General features: G+C 44.9%; 1 protein-coding gene across 18 annotated transcripts in view; it reads left to right on the top strand.

Annotated features, from left to right (window-relative positions):
• The window catches only part of LOC118393683 (diacylglycerol kinase zeta-like), a 121,628-nt gene that overhangs the window by 52,716 nt on the left and 45,123 nt on the right, over positions 1-23,789 (top strand). For 5 of the 18 annotated variants that reach the window (XM_035786645.2, XM_035786643.2, XM_035786644.2 and 2 more), the window contains exons 1-8: positions 5,071-5,233; positions 16,410-17,587; positions 18,288-18,396; positions 18,556-18,651; positions 19,797-19,874; positions 20,169-20,231; positions 20,820-20,876; positions 21,073-21,156. In XM_035786645.2, the coding sequence (XP_035642538.1) occupies positions 16,458-17,587; positions 18,288-18,396; positions 18,556-18,651; positions 19,797-19,874; positions 20,169-20,231; positions 20,820-20,876; positions 21,073-21,156 (1,617 nt within the window). In that variant the 5' untranslated portion in view covers positions 5,071-5,233; positions 16,410-16,457. Of the gene's footprint in view, positions 1-5,070; positions 5,234-16,409; positions 17,588-18,287; positions 18,397-18,555; positions 18,652-19,796; positions 19,875-20,168; positions 20,232-20,819; positions 20,877-21,072; positions 21,157-23,789 lie in introns of those variants that run through there. The other 13 variants (XM_035786653.2, XM_035786654.2, XM_052462000.1 and 10 more) reach the window with 6 other exon arrangements.

Below are 23,789 nucleotides of genomic sequence, written 5' to 3'. Positions count from 1 at the left end.
GGTGTCTCAGTTCGGCTGTCTGTGGCCTTGTGCTCTTAACAGTGTCAGGGCTGCCAGGGCTGCAGCCTGAGTGTGTGTGTGGTCAGCCCACACAGCGCAACACTGTTGCACGGTCTTACTCATCAGACATAACAGCTCTGGTCGCACAGAGCAGGCGTATGAGACTGCTGAGTGTCACTTTACCGGCGCTGAGACATGAGTTAGTTAGTAATATTTGTTGTTAGTCATCCTTGCATAGCGCAGATGTGCAATATCGGTAATAAGACACTAATGGCTCAACTTCAGAACGTAGCGTTCTCCTAAGCCAATACACAGCCACACAAACAGTGAAATTCTATATCCCCCTTTTTTTCTCTCCCTCTCTATCCTTGCCTATGGGTAGATCTCTCTCTTTTTTTCCGTCAGCTCTAATGGTGTGGCCATAGACACAGAACTGTGGACAATGCCTCTGTAAGGGGTGCCAGCCCATGCCCTCTGCCGAACCAGAGGGGAGTCAGGGGAGGCCCTGCAGGAGAGCAACGTGGAGGCCAGGATGGCAGGAGTGTGTGTGAGATCTTGCACTCTGTGGCCGATATGAGCAAAACGTTTAAACAGGTTAATGATCTGATGAAATAACAGGGCGCGTTCTCAAAGCATGCACAGACCAGCTGGCAAGTGTCTAAACAGCTACCCAACCCGTAGGCTGTTCACTCTGCTACCATCCGGGTAATGGTACCGGAGCATCGGCTCTCAGACTAACAGGCTCCTTGACAGCTTCTGCCCCCAAACCATAAGACTGCTATATAGTCAGACTAAATAGTACATTAATGGTACCCTAACTATCTTACACTAACCCTACGCACATTTACTAGACAATATATAAATTCAACAAAAAAAAAAGAAATGGCTCTTTTTCAGGACCCTGTCTTTCAAAGATAATTGGTAAAAATCTTAATTGTAAAGGGTTTAAACACTGTTTCCCATGCTTGTTCAATGAACCATAAACAATTAATGAATATGCACCTGTGGAACGGTCGTTAAGACACTAATAGTTTACAGACGGTAGGCAATTAAGGTCACAGGTTTGAAAACTTCGGACACTAAAGAGGCCTTTCTACTGACTCTGAAAAACACCAAAAGAAAGATGCCCAGGGTTCCTGCTCATCTGTGTGAACGTGCCTTAGGCATGCAAGGAGGCACGTGGAGTGCAGATGTGGCCAGGGCAATGCATTGCAATGTCCGTACTGTGAGACAAAGACAGCGCTACAGGGAGACCGGATGGACAGGTGATCGTCCTCGCAGTGGCAGCCACATGTAACAACACCTGCACAGGATCAGTACATCTAAACATCATACCTGCGGGACAGGTACAGGATGGCAATAACAACTGCCCGAGTTACACCAGGAACGCACAATCCCTCCATCAGTGCTCAGACTGTCCGCAATAGGCTGAGCGAGGATGGACTGAGGGCTTGTAGGTCTGTTGTAAGGCAGGGCCTCACCAGACATCACCGGCAACAACGTTGCCTATGGGCACAGACCCACCGTCGCTGGACAGGACTGGCAAAAAGTGCTCTTAACTGACGAGTCGAGGTTCTGTGACACCAGGGGTGATGTTCGGATTCGAGCTTATCGTCGAAGAAATCAGTGTTACACCGAGGCTTGTACTCTGGAGCGGGATTGATTTGGAGGTGGAGGGTCCGTCATGGTCTGGGGCGGTGTGTCACAGAATCATCGGACTGAGCTTGCTGTCATTGCAGGCAATCTCAACGCTGTGCATTACAGGGAAGACATCCTCCCTCATGTGGTACCCTTCCTGCAGGCTCATCCTGACATGACCCTCCAGCATTACAATGCCACCAGCCATATTGCTCATTCTGTGTGTGATTTACTGCAAGGCGGGAATGTCAGTGTTCTGCCATGGCCAGCGACGAGCCCGGATCTCAATCCCATTGAGCACGTCTGGGACCTGTTGGATTGGAGGGTGAGGGCTAGGGCCATTCCCCCCAGAAATATCCTTGCAGGTGCCTTGGTGGAATGGTGTGGTAACATCTCACAGCAAGAACTGCGAAATCTGGTGCAGTCCATGAGGAAGAGTTGCACTGCAGTACTTAATGCAGCTGATGGCCACACGAGATACTGACTGTTACTTTTGATTTTGACCCCCCCCCCCCCTTTTCAGGGACACATTATTCAATTTCTGTTAGTCACATGTCTGTGGAAGTTATTCAGTTTATGTCTGTTGTTGAATCTTGTTATGTTCATACAAATATTTACACGTGTTAAGTTTGCTGAAAATAAACGCAGTTGACAGTGAGAGGACGTTTCTTTTTTTGCTGAGTTTATATACACACTCACTCTCACACACTACATTAACACTCCCACACAAAACCGCATACACTACATACTCACCCACAGCATTAAAGTCACGTGGCACGCAACTCCTTTTTAGAGACGTTTTTATTTATTTGAATACATGTGCAACACTGGGACATTAATATCACTGAACAGACAGTACTTGCCAAAGCTAGACCTCAAAAACATGTCGGTTTGATTTTGCAATGTTGGTCAGTCATTTGGTTCTGATGGGCATAGCATTGTTGTCTTGACTATTATCTCTGACATCACTGTGGATTTGAGCAAGTGCATTAGAGAGATTAAATCCATTTGAATTTAATCCCTTTTTGACAGCATCTCTTTTTATTTTAAACAGAACTTTCCAGACACGTTTGCCAATGGAAAAAGTTGTCAAAGTGACTTTTTGGACCTGAATGCCAAAACATTCAGGAGATAAAAGTTCTCCAATTTCAACCATTTTGCACTCACTCAACCATGGGACATCCATGTCTTCATCACTGGAAAAGATAAATGGTTGAGTTCAATATCATTAAAACGGTTACAAACAGTGCTGCCAAACTATTTAATTATTTATCTGATTTTTTTAATTTTTTTATAAATATGGTAAGTGTTAAACGTTAAAGGTTTAAAAATATCTTAATGCGTAAACTCTTTGTATATGTCGTAACTTAGATGCTATTTCACATCATTCGAGGTTTTTGTGTTGTACCCTCCATTGGTTGAGACATTTCATGCTGTTGAATAAGGAAGGTGTGGGTGCATTTCAATCATAGGTCAATTCTTTGAATTCTATCGATTCAGACAACAGGAATTTAGCTGGTACACCATTGAAATTTTAATTGAATTGAAATTGTAACTTCTAATTACTAACACAAAGATGACCGCCGGTTCACCCATTGTTGAATGTCAACTTTAATGGTCATGTCTATTCTATGATCTATATTTCTATGATTTCAATAGATTTCCTATGGAGGATTGACAGTATATTTTAAAACATCTCTTGGTGGTACCATTTGTATAGGGGAAATTATTTTATGGAAAGGTTATGGACCAGGCAAGGCTTCTGATCTGATCCTGGACCAAAGGGTCAATGGTCCAGTCTGGTGGTACCATTTGAAAGTTGAAATGTTAATCAGCCAAAACATGACACCCACCCTGTATTCAAGAGCATGTGGTGTCTCAACCAATGGCAGGCACAACACAAAAACCTAAGATGATGTAAAACAAGGTCTAAGCTACAACATACAGTACCAGTCGAAAGTTTAGACACACCTACTCATTCCAGGGTTTTTCTTTATTTTGACTATTTTCTACATTGTAGAATAATAGTGAAGAAATCAAAACTATGAAATAACACACATGGAATCATGTAGTAACCAAGAAAGTGTTAAACAAATCAAAATATATTTGAAATTCTTCAAAGTAGCCACCTTTTGCCTTGATGACAGTAGAAATATAGAAAAACCCTTCAATGAGTAGGTGTCCAAACTTCTGACTGGTACGGTATGTGAATATGAAAAATAATCTAAATTCATGATTTGTTTTCTCTCCAGAAATTATAAAATAGTTTGACAACCCTGTTTGTAAGCATTAAAATGAAATCAATATCGACCGTTTCTCTTTTCCAGTGATGAAGACATGCTTGTCTCATGGTATGGTGGGATATGCAAAATAGGTCCGTTTTGAGCACCTTTATCTCTTGTGCACTTCTACAATTGGCAACTACTGTATATATGGAATGTTTCGTTCAGACCAAATGGAGAGAGAATTTGAATGGATTTACCCTAGAGAGTGACCGACAGAGAGGCAGAAGGGTTAATCACCCTAATACATTGTATTATAGAGTCGCTGAACACGCCAGTTGGCACGTGTTTTTCTGTTGCTCACTTGATTTCAGTCTTGGAGGTGTGTTTCCTGACCAATTCCGCATTTGGTAAATGATGTTTGTCCCACATGAGACACTGTAGACGCTCGAGCCTATTTCACTTCTTCAAAATCCCCAGAATGAATGTAAGATAACTCAAGAAATCTGTTATTACGTTTTCCGAGGATGTTTAGGTTGCGCAATTTTACATCAAACTAAGGTGTTTGGTGCAGTATTTCTCAAGATTTTATTTTTGTGATGTCTTATCTTAATGTAAACAAAGTCATAATTGCTGGGCAGGTTTGTCTCACTGTCATAGTTATTGGATAGAGAGCAATCACCGCGGCTGTTCACCCCATGTTAGTGGGCAAATGGACATCATTAAATCAAAATCCAACCTTCATTTACCCATTGTGACACACAGATGTTCCAATCTCAGTTTTAGACAAGACTGACTTTATTACCGAAATGATCCTATTTACACTTTGTAATCAATTTTGACGCTAGAATAACTGTTTCTAACTCATATCGATACCACACAAGCTGTTTTCAAAGGTATTCGCTCTTTAAAGCTAAATTATATCCTGTGTGTGTGTGTGTGTGTGTGTGTGTGTGTGTGTGTGTGTGTGTGTGTGTGTGTGTGTGTGTGTGTGTGTGTGTGTGTGTGTGTGTGTGTGTGTGTGTGTGTGTGTGTGTGTGTGTGTGTGTTTGCGTGCGTGCGTGCGTGTGTGTGTGTGTCTGTGCATTCCGTTTACGTATGTATGAGCGAGAGCATGAACACTCAAGTAAACGGCTCATCAAGGAAGTGTGCTCTATTACCAGAGTTATTTTAGTGTAACCGTTCACCCCCCTGCCTGACACTCCCCCTCCAAGTCTGCCTGGCTGTGACACACATTCTCCCTCCACATGAACCGCTCTGTTGTCGCTCACTCTCTTTCTCTCTTTCTCTTTCCCTCTCGCTCCGTCACACATGGACTAAAAGTTAGACAAACTGGGGAGAGGCGTGGATGAGTGTTTACCTGCTTCCATCAGGTTGTATTTTGAGTCATGACTATTTTTCAATTGACTTGCGTGTGCTGTGTTCTTGCCAAATATTATGTTGTTATTGCTTATTGCTTATACTATTTCAGGATGCAGTGCTGTATCTTTTTGCCCCTTGCGGGCTTCAGTTGGCTGTGTGCACTGTGGATATAGCGTAGCAGCTAATCTGCTGTTTGATTTTCCACGCGAGGCTGTGCGCTGCCAGAGAAGTGTTTTGTTGATGGAACAGAGTTATTGCGGTGGCATAAAGAAAGAAGTGTTTGAACTCATGATAAAGCTGTCTGATGGTGATCTTTTTGAAGGGTGTCACTCGCTCTATCCGTCACTCTTGAATGTTTTGGGAAGTTCTCTACAGTACACAGGGATTTAATGTGTATTTTCTGAGAACCGCGTAGGAAATACTGCCAGAGTAGGAACAACTGTTCCGTTGTGCCTTTTTCTTTGTGAGTTGTTGTCGAGACGATGTGTACCTGTTGTTGTATATTTGAAAAAGGGCACACTGAAATGTCTTAGTTTACTCATAATAAAATGACACTGTACTCAGAGGGAAAAATGCATTTGGCTGTCATGTAAGAGGTTATCTAGTGTTTTCTATTCGTGTTGTTTGTTTTAAACTGTACACCCTGTCAAGACAGAGGGGTTTTGTGCATTACACAAACCATATTTGTTTTTCATTTAAGTGAGTTCCGAAAAATTGACCAACCATACAATTGACCAATCATATAAGTTGAAAACAAACTATATCTGGTTGTGCTGTACTGAAGTAGATCTTGCTTTCTCTGGACAGTATTAGGCGAGAGATCTGTTGTACCTTTTCCCTGGAGCCCCTATCAGTTTGGCTGTGTAGGGTTTGATAACAGACAGAGACAACCTTGGACTTGTAGTGACATTGTTTTCCCCACGCTGACTGATCAGCAGACCAGGGGAGCCCAATTGGCTTCTTTCAGGCAACAGTTGTACCTCATGATATTCATTTTAGGGTTACGCCATAAGGTATGTGAATACGAGTGTAATGTAGGCTACCCTAGAACAGTTGTAGAGTAAAAAAGAGTATTGTAAAAGAGAAATGATTTGCTGATAGGTTACAATCGAATTACAACATTATGGTAATCATGTGGAAAATGTAAGTGACACAATGTTCTCTTGACTAATTGTGCGTTTGTTTGGGCATGGAGCAAGGTGGGAAAGACCAGTGTTTTAGAACTGCAGCCCACAGTGGTTGTTAAAGAGTAGAGTCCGTGTAATGAACATAGCCATGATGTCATCAAGCATGCAGATACATAGGACAACATCAATATACAGTACCAGTCAAAAGTTTGGACACACCTACAGTACGCATTCCAGGGTTTTTCTTTATTTTTACTATTTTCCAAATTGCAGAATAATAGTGAAGACATCAAAACTATGAGATAGCATATATGTCATGTAGTAACCAAAAAAGTGTTAAACAAATCAACATATATTTTACATTTGTAAAAGTAGCCACCCTTTGCCTTGATGACATCGTTGCACACTCTTGGTATTCTCTCAACCAGCTTCATGAGGTAGTCACCTGGAATGCGTTTCAATGAACAGGTGTGCCTTTTTTTAAGTGAATTTGTGGAATTTCTTTCCTTTAATGCGTTTGAGCCAATCTGTTGTGTTGTGACAAAATAGGGGTGGTATACAGAAGATAGCCCGATTTGGTAAAAGACCAAGTCCATATTATGGCAAGATCAGCTCAAATAAGCAAAGAGAAACAACAGTCCATCATTACTTTAAGACATGAAGGTCAGTCAATCCAGAAAACTTTGAAAGTTTCTTCAGTTGCTATGATGAAGCTGGCTCTCATGAGGACCGCCACAGGAAAGGAAGACCCAGAGTTACCTCTGCTGCAGAGCACAAGTTCATTAGAGTTAGCTGCAAGTCAGATTGCAGCCCAAATAAATGCTTCACAGAGTTCAAGTAACAGACACATCTCAACATAAACTGTTCAGAGGAGACTGCTTGAATCAGACCTTCATGGTCGAATTGCTGCAAAGAAACCACTACTAAAGGACACCAATAACTTGCTTGGGCCAAGAAACACGAGCAATGGACATTAGACCGGTGGAAATCTGTCCTTTGGTCTGATGAATCCAAATTTGAGATTTTTGATTCCAACGGCCGTGTCTTTGTGAGACGCAGAGTAGGTGAACGGATGATCTCCGCATGTGTGGTTCCCACCGTGAAGCATGGAGGAGGAGGTGTGATGGTGTGGGGTATGCTTTGCTGATGACATTATCAGTGATGTATTTAGAATTCAAGGCACACTACTGTGGTAGCCACATCATGGCTACCACAGCATTCTGCAATGATACGCCATCCCATCTGGTTTGCGCTTATCAATATCTCTTGTTTTTGAACAGGACAATGACCCAACACCCACCTCCAGCCTGTGTAAGGGCTATTTGACTAAGAGGAGAGTCATGGAATGCTGTGTCAAATAACCTGGCCTCCACAATCACCCGACCTCAACCTAATTGAGATGGATTGGGATGAGTTGGACCGCAGAGTGAAGGAAAATCAGCCAACAAGTGCTCAGCACATGTGGAAACTCCTTCAAGACTGTTGGAAAAGCATTTCTCATGAAGCTGGTTGAAAGAATTCAAAGAGTGTGCAAAGCTGTCATCAAGGCAGAGGGTGGCTACTTTGAAGAATCTAACATTCAAAAGGCACTCGCACATCTGAGCAATCTTTTTTGCAGGTGCATGGCAACAGTTGAACAAGATGAAGGAAAAAGGAAACCGCACACTGCTCTTGATAGTATCACCGATATTTAATACGCTTACGTACTTTGAGGAATCTAAAATATAACATGTATTTTGATTTGTTTAACACTTTTTTGGTTACTACATGATTCCACATGTTAGTTCATAGTTTTGATGTCTTCACTATTATTCTACAATGTAGAAAATAGTTGTTTTTTATAAGTAAAACCTTTGAGTTAGTAGGTGTGTCAACTTTTTACTGGTACTTGTGTATATCTACACAAATCAGGACATGTACATAGTGAACGCATACACATTGTAAATATGAAAATAGTATACAGTATTTCAGAACGTGACCTACCGCTTACATAACAATATCAGGCTGGGAAGAATTGATGTTTGCAATCTCCCCCCATCTGCAAGCATGACCAATGGCATAACACCTTATTGATGTGTAAATTCAACCAACCAATAGGAATGCCTTAACATCAGATAAATACACTGAGTGTACATACCATTAGGAACACCTTCCTAATTGCACCCCTTTTAACCGCCAGAACAGCCTCAATTCGTCAGGGCATGGACTACAAGGTGCCGAAAGCGTTCCACAAGGATGCTGGCCCATGTTGACTCCAAGCTTCCCACAGTTGTGTCAAGTTGGCTGGATGTCCTTTGGGTGGTGGGTCATTCTTGATACACAGGAAACTGTTGAGCGAGGAAAAACAGAGCAGCATTGCAGTTCTTGACACACTCAAACCGGTTCGCCTGGCACCTACTACCAAACCCCGTTCAAAGGCACTTAACTAATTTTGTCTTGCCCATTCACCCTCTGAATGGCACACGGACACCATCCATGTCTCAATTGTCTCAAGGCTTAAAAACCCTACTCTAACTTGTCTCCTCCCCTTCATCTACACCGATTGAAGTCAAGTTAACAAGTGACGTCAATAAGGGATCATAGCGTTCACCTGGTCAGTCTATGTCATGGAAAGAGCAGGTGTTCCTAGTGTTTTGTACACCCGGTGTATAGGCAAACTGACTGACTATTAAACTAGAGAGAGGGGGATAACAACAGCCATCACCATCACTGATACTGCTGTTGTAGTGCAGGCTCCTGCCTTGAGCCATTGATCAGGGTGACCCGTGTTGTCCTGTGCTGAGTGACACCACAGTAGTGGGGAAAGGATTATGGACCAGACCAGGCTTCTGATCTGATCCTGGACCAAAGGGTCTCTGGTCCAGTCTGTGAGAAACCTCAGTTTCCCTCTACTACAGATGAGCAATTGAATTTTCCCTCCATAAATTACTGTAGCCGGTGCTATTCGCCGTGCTAGCTATGTTGACATGGCTGTGGAAATGGTGTGCTCTCTGAGCTCCCATCAGGCTGCGCCAGCCAGCCCTGTAGTGTTGTGCTGAAGCTCAATGAATGGATGTTTATGTTAAAGGGAGGGAGAGAGAGAGTAGACAGACCTATATAGGGATGGAGAGAGGAGACATGTAGTGCACAGAGCTCTATGTTTGTGAAATCAGCCCACGAAGAATCCTTTTTTTGCAATCTGTGAATTATTCCACTCCATATCTGTTAACAGGCCTTCAGGCAACATTTCAGTTCACTGCACATCCATTATATAAGGGTAGCTTAGTTATTTGACACTGTCCTAGAGGACGACCTAGCCTGGGAGAGTTAACGCAGTCCAGATTAGGCATTTTCCCCAGAGGCTTTCTAGGACACGTCTAAGTCTCCCTCTACACAGGGGGATTCATCATCAATACAAGTGCCTTCAGAGGATCTAAGGGAGATGTATCCACAGACGTGCCAAGATGGTGACATTTACTTTTGCTTACAGTGGAAGGGAAAGTATAAATTTGATGGCCGTGCCGTGAGCTCCCTTATCCTCATATAACATTGGAGTGTTTACCAAACCGAGAGCAGCAGCATTAAGGCTTCATTCTTGACAGCCACTATTATCACGCACTATGCGATTCTGAAGGACACGAGCTCCGTGGCTATTTATTCCTACTGACCTTTTTGTATGTTTTACATGTAAATATTTAATAGGCTAGTTATGGTGATATTTTCCAGTGGTGGTATTTGCTGGCTGTGACCCCACCTCACTTTTCTTTTCCCATGGAGGATCCAACCGAATAACAGCTCAACTCTTTGTCTCTGCTGTCGCATACAACTTCTCCTCCGCAGAAAGGAAAGTCAATAATCTACTAAGTACTAAGAGTAAGACATTCTGACTCAACGTTGGGCTCACAGCGCAGTGACTTCATTTGCAGGTTGAATAGGTTTTCTTTCTGTCAAACAGTGGCTGAAGGCTGGGCTCGAGGCCTAAGGTCCTTAACTCCGAATGGAAACAAAAACAAGTCCTCCTCTGTTTCTCAGGTCCACTGGTAACCTAATTGCTTTTTACTGACACTCCCTCTCGACTCCATTCTCTCACACCATACTGTCAACATGGCTCAGGCTCACACTGAGCACCGCTCGCATACTGCTGCTTTGCAGGGACATTTGAGAGCCACCATGTGAGAGTGACTTTTCAGAATTGTGACCGTGTTACTGCAAAATGGTTCATTCGTTTTGCGACGTATTAAAACGTGAGAAAGGAACAAAATATACACCCCCCGCATAAACATTTCAGTGCTTATATGTACTTAGGATACGTACGGTTCACGTTTAGCCTACTTCTATCTGAGGGTACATTGAATGGATTATTGTACATTTTGCTTGTCAATGATTTGGTGATTCACTCCTGCATTTGCGGAACCTTAATGGGACAACTAATCACTTTCAGCTGTTTTGGGTGAAGGTAAATCCTAAGGCATGTGAATGTATCACAGCGGCAGGCTTATCAAAACCCCCTGTTCAAATCACACCACTCTACTCAGGGTCGTAACAAAGCCAAAACATTGACAGTACAACAGTAGATGTGATTACACTCATCCTTGGCCACACAGGTAGTCCCCCTAGATTGTTTTATTTTTAATTTCACCTTTATTTAAACAATGAGAACAAGTTCTCATTTACAATTGCGACCTGGCCAAGATAAAGCAAAGCAGTTCAACGCAATACAACAACACAGAGTTACACATGGAGTAAAACAGACATCCAGTCAATAATACAGTAGGGAAAAATAATTCTATATACGATGTGAGCAAATGAGGTGAGATAAGGGAGGTAAAGGCAACAAAAAAAATATGCAGCTAGTCTTGATGCAGCTTGGTTTGAGGCATGATGCTCTGCTAGAATCCGGTACTGTCGATCTCATTTACATTTGCCCCTGTGGTATTAATGCATTTAACAGACCAGGATGTCCAGATCGATCAGGGGCCGGGGGTAGTGGGTGCACACACTTGGCTTGATGCCCACGCCTAACCCAGGCACATTGACCTGGATGATGGCTCCATGACACCGCCCTCATCGGATCACGCCTCAGTAATCTAGGGGAACAGGTTGCTGTGGTTACTCAGCTCGGACTGGGTTGATAAGCTGGTGGGCTTAATGCCTCAAACCAGCAGGCATGGGGAGCTTACCCTCCTGTAGGTTGACACTCCAACCCTAGTTGTAACTAACTTGATTCAGCTTCACAACCAGCTAATTATTAGAAATCAGATGTGCTATATTAGGGTTGGAGTGAAAAACCTACAGGACGGTTGCACTCCAGCACAGGGTTGGAGAGCCCTGGTCTATGGTCTAGGAGGGAGAAGTATTTCTGTCTCTCTCTTCCTCTCCCCACCCGTTCTCTCTCACTGGTGCACACACACTCTCCCCCGCTCTATCTGTGAGGCATAGCAGGAGGTAGTCTCTTTTGACTCTTATCTGTGACGTGTACATGTGGGGCCTAGCGGGATGCAGCGGGCGGGAGCCAGCAGCAGTGAGAGAGCAGCCGGGAGGATATAAACAGAGGGGGTGCTATAAATAGCCCAGTACTCTTCCTGTCCCACATCATATACACTACGTGATTGTCGAACATCTCATTCCAAAATCATGGGCATTAGTATGGAGTTGGTCCCCCCCTTTGCTGCTATAACAGCCTCCACTCTTCTGGGAAGGCTTTCCACTAGATGTTGGAACATTGCTGCGGGGACTTGCTTCCATTCAGCCTCAAGCATTAGTGACGTTGGGCACTGATGTGGGCGATTAGAACTGGCTCGCAGTAGGCATTCCTATTAATCCCAAAGGTGGTTGATGGGGTTGAGGTCAGGGCTCTGTGCAGGCCAGTCAAGTTCTTCCACACCAATATCAACAAACCATTTCTGTATGGCCCTCGCTTTGTGCACGGAGGCATTGTCATGCTGAAACAAGGAAAGGGCCTTCCCCAAACTGTTGTCCCAAAGTTGGAAGCACAGTATAATCTAGAATGTCATTGTATGCTGTAGCATTAAGATTTCCCTTCATTGGAATTAAGGGGCCTAGCCCGAACCATGAAAAACAGCCCCAGACCATTATTCCTCCTCCACCAAACTTTACAGTTGGCACTATGCAGGTAGCGTTCTCCTGACATCTACGGTGAAGCGTGATTCATCACTCCAGAGAACACGTTTCCCCAATCCCCAATTTTATGCTATCCAATCGGTATTTACAGTCTTGTCTCATCGCTGCAACTCCTGTACGGACTCGGTAGAGGTCGAGAGCCGTGCATCCTCCAAAAAACAACCCAACCAGGCCGACACAATGCCCGCTTAACCCGGAAACCAGCCTCACCGATGTGTCGGAGGAAACACTGTGCACCTGGCAACTGTGTCAGAGTGCACTGCACCCGGCCCGCCACAGGAGTCGCTAGTGCGCGATGGGACAAGGACATGCCTGTCGGCCAAACACTCCCCTAACCCGGACGACGCTGGGCCAATTGTGCGCTGCCTCATGGGTCTCCCGGTCGCGGCCGGCTGCGACAGAGCCTGGACTCGACAGCTAGCACTGCTAGCACTGCGATGCGATTCCTTAGACCACTACGCATCTCGGGAGCCTTCCTCCGTTTGACTTGCTAGGTATTAGAGGGAGTTTTGTAACAGCTGATGCTGGGTCAGTCTACGTTTTGTTAATCCCGATCCGTATCAGGCAATGGGAGGGGCCTGTGACTAATTCATCTGTCAGGAATGGAGGCCATAATACAAACAGGAATGTGTGTGTGAGGGAGTGTGTAGACCTGTCTGTGTTTATGTATTTTTGTTACGTGTGTGTATGGTATTGTGTGTTTTGTTTCCGTGAGCATTGTATTTCAAATTGATTTGTTTGGGAGTGCATGGACTGACCGTCGTGACAGTGTTGTGCCATAGAAAAACCCAATGCTTTTAAGCAGTTCTAAACGAGGAATCTATTGAGTTAATGCACAGCATGCACAGCTCACTGTGACGCACGTAAATGATGCTAAATGCACATATTTGAGAGGATGTAGGCCTGGAGAGTCTAACGTTGATGTGTTGAGCTTATATATCTTTTTTTTTTTTGGGGGGGTTAACCAGTCTATTTCCATAACCTTGTTATCTATCTGTCAATCGAACAGTCAGTATTTAACTCTTCATAGAGTTAGTATGCAGGAGGGAGGGGGAGGAAATGATCAATCTAGGGACTTGCGAGCTTGTGTTTCGAGCTTATCTTAGCCATAGAGTTGATACAGTGATACTGACTGAGTTTAATCATAGCCACCTTTAGGGGTTTGCTAAATGGACCTGTTGGCTACCGTACAGTATATTGTGACTACCTAGGGATAATAATAAACATAAGTCACCATTTCTAGATGAAAACATTCAAGAACTGGACAGGAGTGTGATTACATTTATCATAGATTCTGTAGCCGGTTAAGTCAACAAGTGGCAAAGACCTTGTCTGTGGTTCTGTTTTGAAAGACTGTCGCATTTTCCCTGATCTATGATTTAAACCCTACTGTACGTGAATGCAGCCACATATGCTTGAGGCCTCGGCCAGATGACTTTTGACCCTGACTCTCAGAATGCTCCAGGGGTGGGTGTGGGGGTGGGAAACCTAGGCTGGGAATACACACTGAAGAGATGGTTCATATTAGAGCCAGAAACCCTCAGCATCCCTCTTGTGCTGGATTCCCGAAAGGTTTTTCAGTATGGACTTTCATCATATTTGTTTAAAAGTGCAGTCAAAAATGTGTTTTCCTATGTTTTGTTTGTACAGTATTTACACACTATGAGGTTGGTTAAATAATGATAATGCCCTTTTAGTGTAAGAGCTGTTTGAAAAGACCGCCTGAGATGTTTTGACGGGATGCAGTTTTGGCCTGCCTGGTGACATACCAGGCAGTAAATTAGTTAATAAACCAATCAGAAAGCGAGATCCAAATCTCTCTGTCAACAGCTAGTTTTAAATTTCAGACCACTCCCAGACAGTCCTCGCAGAATTATTGTTTGAGAATTTGCTCTTGCTAAGAAGCTATTTTTGTTTCTTTTTGACATTTTACTTGAAAACAATCACAGTAAGGTACTTAATTGTGACCCCAGAAATTATTTGAGATAGAAACTGCTGCATTGGACCTTAGTTAAATAAATGAATCTGACAGCCACAGTACACAGTCAGGTGACATCAAGCTAATAGGCCTCAGTCCTGCTCACTTATGGTGAACTAAATATCTCTGTACAATAGAGAGAGTAAGTACATACAAGTCCATGTCTCTCTGCATATACATTGCCTTTGGATAGTAATTCAGACCCCTTGATTTAGCCTTATTCTAAAATAAAAAGACTTGAGGCTTTAATCGCTGCCAAAGGTGCTTCAATAAATATCAATTAGCAAACATTTCTTAAAACCTGTTTTTGCGTTGTCGTTATGGAGTATTGTGTGTGGATTGATAAAGGAAAAAAACGGTTTAATACATCTTAGAATAAGGCTGTAACCTAACCATGTGGAAAAGGTCAACGGGTCTGGATAGGCGCTTTTATGTGTAAAAACCCTCCTATGAGTAACCAATAATGTGCCTTATACACTGCCGCTGTAAGACCTGTGGATGAATCCCTGCGGTTTAAGAAAATGTTTGAATCATCTGAGACTTGACGTTGATCAATTTCTCACTAGGTCTTCTCTCATTGTCTCTCTTCATGCTGCATGACAGATGGGATTAATGATGCTTGTGTGGCGGAAACAATCTCTGCTCTGCGTGGTACTTTTATCCCCTGCCTCGGTCGCGCTTCTCTCCCCTCCACATCCCACCTCACCCCACCCGCACCACCCTCTTGCCATTTTTATTATTACCTTATTTTTTTGTTGAATGTCTAATGAATAGAATAAGAGATGAGAAGGATCAAAGGCTCCTTTGGCGGTTTCTCCTCCACAACCAGCCTTCATCACAAGAGAGATAGAGCGAAGCCGAGAATATCCGTGACATGTATAATATTTCAAAGGGAAAATTGGCCTTTCCGTCCACTATACTTCATCCTCAACACTTCATTGACAAGGGGGCCTAGGATCTCTCTGTCATAAATACTTCAGCTATCTTCTTCGTTTGTTGTTAGCATTAGCTGCCTGGCACAGGATGTGAGAAGACACCTTGTCTCCGGTGTTGGAGCTCGTCTTCAGTTTGAATCAAAGCGTTGACAGGCTAATGCCGCTGAGCACCTCCACTGCTTATACACATGTCACTTCCTGTGAAGAGTATCTGTGTCAGTCTGTATGTAATCAAAGGAGGAGGCTCTGGGTGATTTATGATGGTCTGAGATCAGTAATACAACAGCTTGGCATCCTGTGGAGGTTGCCTGAGCCTTGCCCCACGTCTCTACATCACAACTGTGTAGACAATGGTTTATGAATTCACAATTCAGATTGTGATATCGAAGTAAAGATGATCAGAACAATGACTTCCTTTTATGAAGTTGATATCCACCCTTCCCTTTCATTGTTGGCAGAGGGAAATGGTTTGTATGGAGTTGACGTTCATGGATAATGACACATTCTTTGGTTCTGTCAAGTGGCGTATCTGATGAGGTGATTGAACAGAATATTAAAGGCAGTTGCTAAATATATCCTCTGGCTTTGTGCCGTAGGGGCGTCACAATGGCTGTCGTGTGATAGGTGACCTGGACTCGGCTCTACTTTCACCAGACAGAACACTACTGAGGTATAGCGTTACAGGTGGTGAGTTATTGAACCGGGGCGGCTGGTCACGTTGCTTGTACTGGAGAACGGAACTGTTATCGCTCTAGATGCGTTGTCGAATGTCCCTTTATAAGCAGATTCGGTTACTGACAGTATCACTAGTCAGCCAATTGACATTGCTCTTTGAGCGTCTAGGTGCAGATTAGTCTCGTGTGCTTTACCTTCTCTGGCAGCAGTATACGAGTTCAGACATTTCACTTTCAACTTTTCCACACAGGGGTGAAAAGAACAGTACTGTATCCTTATTGATAACAGTTGGATAGTGGATTGTGTACCGTTTTGAAGGTTTTGCTTACAGACTGATTTTTCGTACCAACAGCCACTGCAGAGGGACAGTGAAAAGGGGACCCAGAAGCTGTGGGTTGTCATGGACACCTTTTTCCGCCGGCACTTTAGACTGAAAGGGGCTGGGCAATCCCGACACAGACGGCCTGGCGTGGCAGTGCCCACAAGCAAGGCTCGCCGGCGCTCCAGTGTAGGACTGCCCTCTGCTGGCCTGGTCCAACGTAGACGCTCTAGTGTGGGACTGCCATTCACAGGTCCTGTTGGACACAGAAGATCCAGTGGAGGCCTGTCGCCGACGGCTCAAGCCCAACAAAGACACTCCAGTGTTGGCCTGCCGTCAGGTTATGTGGGCCATAGATTCTCCAGTGTGGGCTTGGCCTGCGCTGTTCACCAACAACGCAGGCACTCCAGCGAGGTGCAGGGGGGGCACTGTTGTTATGGAGGCGGGAATCTAGTGAGGACCAGATACTACACCAGGCGTCGTTCTAGCACCACCGTGGCCTGTGTCAACCCCCGCTTCTCTGTCCGCCGCCGGCAAGCCGGCAAGCTCCGAACCATCGACACCCACCTGCTGGGGCCCTCCATGCTGCTGGCCAGCCTGGTCCAGATGAGTGAGGAACATCAGAAAGGGGCACCAGAGGCGCAGGGCGGTGAGGGGTCGTCAGGAGAGGACACTGAGAGCTACCCCTCCTCGTGCTGCTCCGAGTCAGAGGGGGACAGCTGCAGTCAGAGAGAGTGTAACACCAGGTCAGAGGGCAGCGGGAGTGAACGAGAGGGGACTGCGGCATCATCATCATCATATCCAGAGGGAGAGAGGACGTGGGAGGACTGGAATCAGACTCATAGTATGGCAGCCTTAACGATGGAGAACATCCAGTCCCGGCCCCTGAGCCGCGCCCTGCGCTGCCTGCGCCGTAACTCCTCCCAGCTGCTGCCGGCGGAGGCGGTGCACCGTAGCAGGGCGGTCTACGATTTGCACGGGTGTTATCGACGCCAGTTACGGAGGCCTTCCACCATCTCCAACAGCGCCTGGCCAGGCAGGCTAGTCCACCCACCCAGCCGCAGGAGCTCTATAGTGGCCTGCCACTCCTCCCGTTCCCTGTATAGGAACTGTTCCGCCTGCTGGAAACCCAGGGGCCGCAGGGAGTCCCTCAGCCCCCTGCAGGGCATCTACTATGACCCCCGCCTGGAGACTTGGAGTGGGTTCGTCTCGTATGTAGACCCCCCTACCTTCGCCTGGGTTACAGGCAGTGTGTGTGTGTGTGTGTGTGTGTGTGTGTGGGGAGGGGGGGCATCTATGGCAGAATACACACAGAAAATGTCTGCATCCACAGCGCATGTTTTAGACCACACTATTTGTTTTATCCGAACAATAAAAGGGGGAAATGCATGCCAAAGTCACTGGCCATTCCTGCCTGTCCAGCCATACCAACACTTCCTGGTCTAAAGTGTTGAACCTGCTGCAGTATGTAACTGCAAAATCTTTCATATTGTACACTTAACTCTGCTGATCTTTTGTGTTGCTGACATGTAAGCTAGGATTTTTGTTGAGTGACTCCTACAGCACCTTTCATGCAGGGTCTCAGTCACACAAACCTGTCAAATACCCACCTAGACATCATCTGTACCTGACTGCACATCAGCTCAACGGGGTGTTGTCCTACCGTAGGGAAGGACAAGCAACCACTTCAAAAGCTGTATATTGCATGACGTCAGATGTACCATTTCATTATTCATCATGTGTGCTAAACCTCTCTCTTTGATCAGGGCCTACCTTTTTTTCATCAGTGAAGAGTGGGTTTACCATTAGGCACTTGAGTTTACTGGTGTCGTGAAGCCGTATCACACTGGGAGTGTCATCTCAATGATGTTATGGAAATCATTCAAAGGTGTTGTGTCTGTGTCTTTTCAGGAAGGCCATCGCTAAATCGGGTCTACAGCACCTGTCTGCCCAGCCCAGTGCCTCAGCCCTGGCCAAGTTTGACCCAGACAGGGAGATCCGGAGCAGCTGTGACTGGACCGTAAGTGCAGCCTCTGGCCCAGCTTATAGATCTTTTTTTGTTACCTCATCATTTATTTATCCAGAGATACTGTTTGGTAGTGGATTCTATGAGCTGAGATTCCTATTTGTCAGGGTGAAAAAAAAGGGTGTATTTAATAGACTCTGCCTTTTCCTCCAGGAGAACGCCCTGTATGGGGAGCACATCTGGTTTGAGACCAATGTCTCTGGGGACTTCTGTTACGTCGGAGAGCAGCACTGCGTCGCCAAAACACTGGTGAGTGGGTTTGTGTGCAGCTACCCCTGGCCCAGCCCGACATTGCAAAGCCACAGATGCTGTGAGAGGAAGAGGGGAAGGGAGGAATGAACTCATTATAGAGGAGAAGTATTTGTAGTGAAACCCTAAAACTCCTTGTCACACTGCTTTTCGTCCGTCAGTGGATGATACTGTCCAGATGTATTCCACCCGGTAACATACTGTACACTTCCAGAGAATGCCGATTGTATAGCTCAATAGCTCTCTGCAACTGTAAACATTACAGTATGAGATGGTGCCATGTTATGAACACAAACACGGTCTCTTCCTTGTTTTGGAAAACTGATGGGATAATAAAAAGTGGCCAACTAGGAAGAGAACCGGTAAAACGAGCCCAATCTTTTTGGTTTCCTTCCAGATGATGCAGAAGTATGTTTTGACTGCATTATTTGTATGATATTTAGTTCTGATAGCCACAGTGTGTGACACCCAAAATGAATGTTATGCAATGCTGTATACCAGGGGTGTCAAACTCATGACAAAGTGTCTGCTGGTTTTTGGTTAGACACTCGACCGTAGACTCTTGGCCCTCTGTGGAATGAGTTTGACACCCCTTGTGTAGAGGCTCCCTCTGGTGTCCACATAACCGTAACACACTTCACCAAAGAAGTGGTGCTGCCATCTTGAGGGTGTTGCACCCATAGAGGTAGACAGAGTGCCCTTCTTTGCATCTGTGCCATATGTCTTCTGTGACAACATCGGCCGCGCCATTGAGAGCTTTCTTAATTTTAAAGTAGTCAAAGGTGGATACTGCCACCTGGAGTGTGTTGTCTGAACAGGTATAAAACCAATGTTTGTAATTTACTGCCACCTGCAGTTAAGGAATGTTTGCTCAGGTGTATAATGCATTTGGCTGATCCCTCCTGAGGTCTTTGATAGAATTATGGGATTCTTCCATAACCCATAGGAAGTTCCACCAAGTTGACTACTTTAAAATGGGGAACGTCTTCGATGGCACTGCCTATGCTAAAACTGGCTTTGAGGCATTAGAGCGGTCTATCTACGTTTATGCTTGTAGCCCTGAATTATCAAGTTAAATAAAGTCATTTCATTACGAGAAGGGTCATTAAATAATACTCTCTCACTCTCATCTCTTGTCACCACAGCAAAAATCCGTAGCCCGGAAAAAGTGTGCAGCCTGCAAGATAGTGGTTCACACAATCTGCATAGAGCAGCTAGAAAAGGTATGTTTCAAGCCATTTTCCCAACAAATGCTTCACAAACTTTTCTTCCAGCGAACTGTGCTTTCACCTGGTAGCAGATAGAAGTTAATACATGATGTATCACCAAAGTTGTGGAAATTAGTTAACAGCATGAATACCAAGACCAAATGAGTTGCAAATGTTGAATCCCGGAAATACCGTAATATCAGCATTTTCAGATGTTGTCTGTCAAGGAGACAAAATGTTTCCATCACATCAGGCAAGATGAGATTGAAATGGTAGCCTGCCAACCTAACCCATCCTGCTCCTCTCCAGTTATTCGACACCAAGGCTATTCCAAATGAAGCCAGCCTGCTTATCGAAGACCCCAACTTTAGAGTGAGACACTCTGACCTCTCTCAGGCTGCTATGGGATATAACTAGTGCTAGATCATACACCTTCTCTGACCCTATCTCACTACGCTACCTGACCCATTGACCTAACCCTCCAATGCTGCACTCTGATTGGGCCATTCTCTGGATAATCAAAGTTTCTTTCCAAAATTGGTCTACTTTGATTGGTAGTCGAATAGATTGGGTCGCTCTTTCCTAGAAATGTTTAGTTGCCGAGTTGATTTCAATTTCTTTAACTTGTTCCCACAACTCTTCTAATCTGAGAGTTTGTTTATATCTGTCGTTTATACTTTATCTGATGCTGTTTTACGGTGGAGGTGAAGGTGAAGAGCTGATTGTGTCACTGACATAGTAACACATATTGCATCTCAGGTTTCCCTTTTCAGTAAGTACTGTACTTCTAGGTGAACAAGAACTTCAGCATGTTCAGTTTAACCTGAAACCTCTCCTGTTGGCCGTTTTGGATTACTGACTCAGCATTTTATTTTGGTGCAGGGGGTTTTCTAACATTTTGAAACGACGACAAACCAAATAAATCAATGTTTGAAACCATTTGTTTTCTCCACGCCATAGATAAACTTTAGGTGTAAACCGTCATTCAGGGAATCGGGGTCTAGGAATATACGAGAGGTAAGTGCCAAAAAACTGTAATTTACATCTGATCAGCATGATCATGATACTCATACTCATACTTTATTTTCACGACTTTTTCATCCTCCTTTGTCTTGTCATTCTATGTGTCTGTCTATCTCTGTAACCCCTCCCTCTCCTCCTGCCCCTGCTTCCCTTTTGCCCTTTGACCTTCTCTCTTGACCTTTGACCTTAGCCAGTCCTCCAAAGACAAGGCGCTCTAAAGTGCCACAGGCGGATGGCTAACTGCATGGCCACCCCTTTCCTGAGCCAGTCCCAGGTACCATCCCACCCTAACTCCCCAGATCACCCCAATCCAAAGCCACAGTTATGGGGGCAGTAGGAGAGTAATGCCTGACTAGTTTAATGAGTATAAAGACTGGGTAACCCCTAAGGCCTATGATCCTCCAGAGCTATCTTTGGGTGCCCTGGTTAAAATTCCCTCATCAAACATTTGCATTTAGACATTTTTGTCATTTTAGCAGACACTCTTATCCAGAGCAACTTACAATTAGTGCATTCACCTTAAGATAGCTATATTTTATTTCCATCTTTATTTAACCAGGTAGGCCAGTTGAGAACAAGTTCTCATTTACAACTGCGACCTGGCCAAGATAAAGCAAAGCAGAGCGACAAAAAACAACACAGAGTTACACATGGGATAAACAAAAGTATAGTCAATAACCCAATAGAAAAATATATATACAGTGTGTGCAAATGGAGTAAGGAGGCAAGGCAATAAATAGGCCATAGTAGCGAAGTAAGAGACAATGACATATCACAATCGTATCAAGTACATTTTCCCTCAACAAAGTATTTACCAGCCGTCAGTGCTGGTGGGACAATACGTTTTTTGTGTGTGTGTGTGTGTGTTTTTTGGGGGGAGGAGGGGGTGTCAGAGGGACGTGAGAGTTATTTAAGATACTCTCCAAAGGGGTATGGTTTCAGACATTTTCTAAAGATGGGTAGGGACTACGCTGTTCTGACTTTAGGGGGAAGTTTGTTCCACCATTGGAATGCCAAGACAGAAGAGCTTTGACTGGCCTAAGCTGCCCTACGGTAGTGGTGGGAGGGCCAAGAGACCAGAGGTGGCAGAACAGAGTCCTCGGGTTGGGAGTTCGGCTTTAAACATAGTCTGAAGATAAAGAGGTGCAGTTCCCCTTGCTGCTCCGTAGGCAGGCACCAGGGTCTTGAAGTTGCGAGCTTCGACTGGAAGCCATTAGAGTGTGAGGAGGAGCAGGATGACATGTGAGGACTTAGAAAGGTTGGACACCAAGCGGGCTGCAGCATTCTGGATAATTTGCAGGGGTTGGATGGCAAAGCGGGGAGAGTTGCAGTAGTCTAGACGGGAGATGACAAGTGCCTCGATTAGGGCCGTTACAGATGTTGTAGAGCATAAACCTGCAGGAGCGAGTCACTGCTTTGATGTTTGCAGAGAACGACAAGGTGTTGTCCAGGGTCACGCCAAGGTTCTCTGCACTCTGGGAAGGGGACACCATGGAGTTCTCAACCGTGATGGAGAGGTCTTGAAATGGACAGGCCTTCCCCGGGAGGAAGAGACGTTTTTGTCGAGGTTGAGCTTGAGGTGGTGGGCTGACATCCAAGCTGAGATGTCTGACAGGCATGCAGAGATGCTTCTCACCACCTTGGTGTCAGCATGTAGGAAGGAGAAGAGAAGTTGAGTGTCATCCACATAGCAATGATAGGAGAGACCATGTGAGGATATGATGGAGCCGAGTGACTTTGTGTGAAGAGAAAAGAAGAGTGGGCCTAGAACGGAGCCCTGGGGGACACCAGTAGTGAGATCACGTGGTGCAAACACTGATCCTCTTCACGCCACTTGGTAGCAGTGACCTGCCAGGTAGGATGCAATCCAGGAGTATGCAGCGCCTGAGACGCCCAACCCTGAGAGGATGGAGAGGAGGATCTGATGGTTCATAGTGTTGAAAGCAATGGATAGATCTAGGAGGATGAGAACAGAGGAGAGAGAGTCAGCTTTGGCAGAGCGGAGAGCGTCTGTGACACAGAGGAAAGCAGTCTAAGTTGAGTGAGCCGCCTTGAAGCCTGACTGCTTAGGGTCAAGAAAATTGTTCTGAGAGAGATAATGAGAGAGTTGGTCAGAGACAGCACGCTCATGTGTTTTGGAAAGAAAAAAAGAAACGATACCGGTCTGTAGTTTTTGACATCAGGGGTCGAATGTTGGTTTCTTGAGGAGGGGAGCGACTCTGGCCATCTTGAAGTCAGAGGGGACTCAGCCAGTGGTCAGGGATGAGTTAATGAGGTTAATGAGGAAAGTGAGAAATGGGAGAATGTCTCCAAAAATGGTCTGGAGGAAGGGGATGTTTGTCAGGCTTCCGGACCTCACTAGTCGCAGGATTTAATCTGTAGAGAGCGGGGAGAAAGAGATCAAGGCATATGGTAGTTCTGTGTGTGGGACCAGTGGACTCAGTAGCCTGAGTGAAAGGGGAACAGATGTTATCAAACTTTTTTTCCCAAAGTGGTTGGCAAAGTCATCCGCAGAGAGAGAGAGGAGGGGGGTGGAGGATTAAGGAAGGAAGAGATAGTGGAGAAGAGTTTCCCAGGGTTGGAGGTGGAAGCTTGAAATTTAGAGTTATAGAAAGTGGTTTTATCAGTGGATACAAAGGAAGAAAAGAAAGAGAGGAGGGAGTGGAAGGATGATGGGTCCTCCAGAAGTTTAGTTTTCTTACATTTCCACTCAGCTGCCCGAAGCCCTGTTCTGTTAGCATACTACACTTAGTAATTATTACCAAAGAACTGGGTTTATTATGGGGTCCTATACACAACAATGTTCACTGTGTCTGTCCAAACCTCTGACATTTGCAAATTTATAAACCAATAAACTCAACACAAGCTTTCCTTAATCTCACTCACCATTGTCTAGATGAAGATAAA

Source organism: Oncorhynchus keta, chromosome 14 (genome assembly GCF_023373465.1).
Source record: "Oncorhynchus keta strain PuntledgeMale-10-30-2019 chromosome 14, Oket_V2, whole genome shotgun sequence".
In the NCBI taxonomy this organism is placed as follows: domain Eukaryota; kingdom Metazoa; phylum Chordata; class Actinopteri; order Salmoniformes; family Salmonidae; genus Oncorhynchus; species Oncorhynchus keta.
This window is presented reverse-complemented; position numbering and strand designations above follow the sequence as displayed.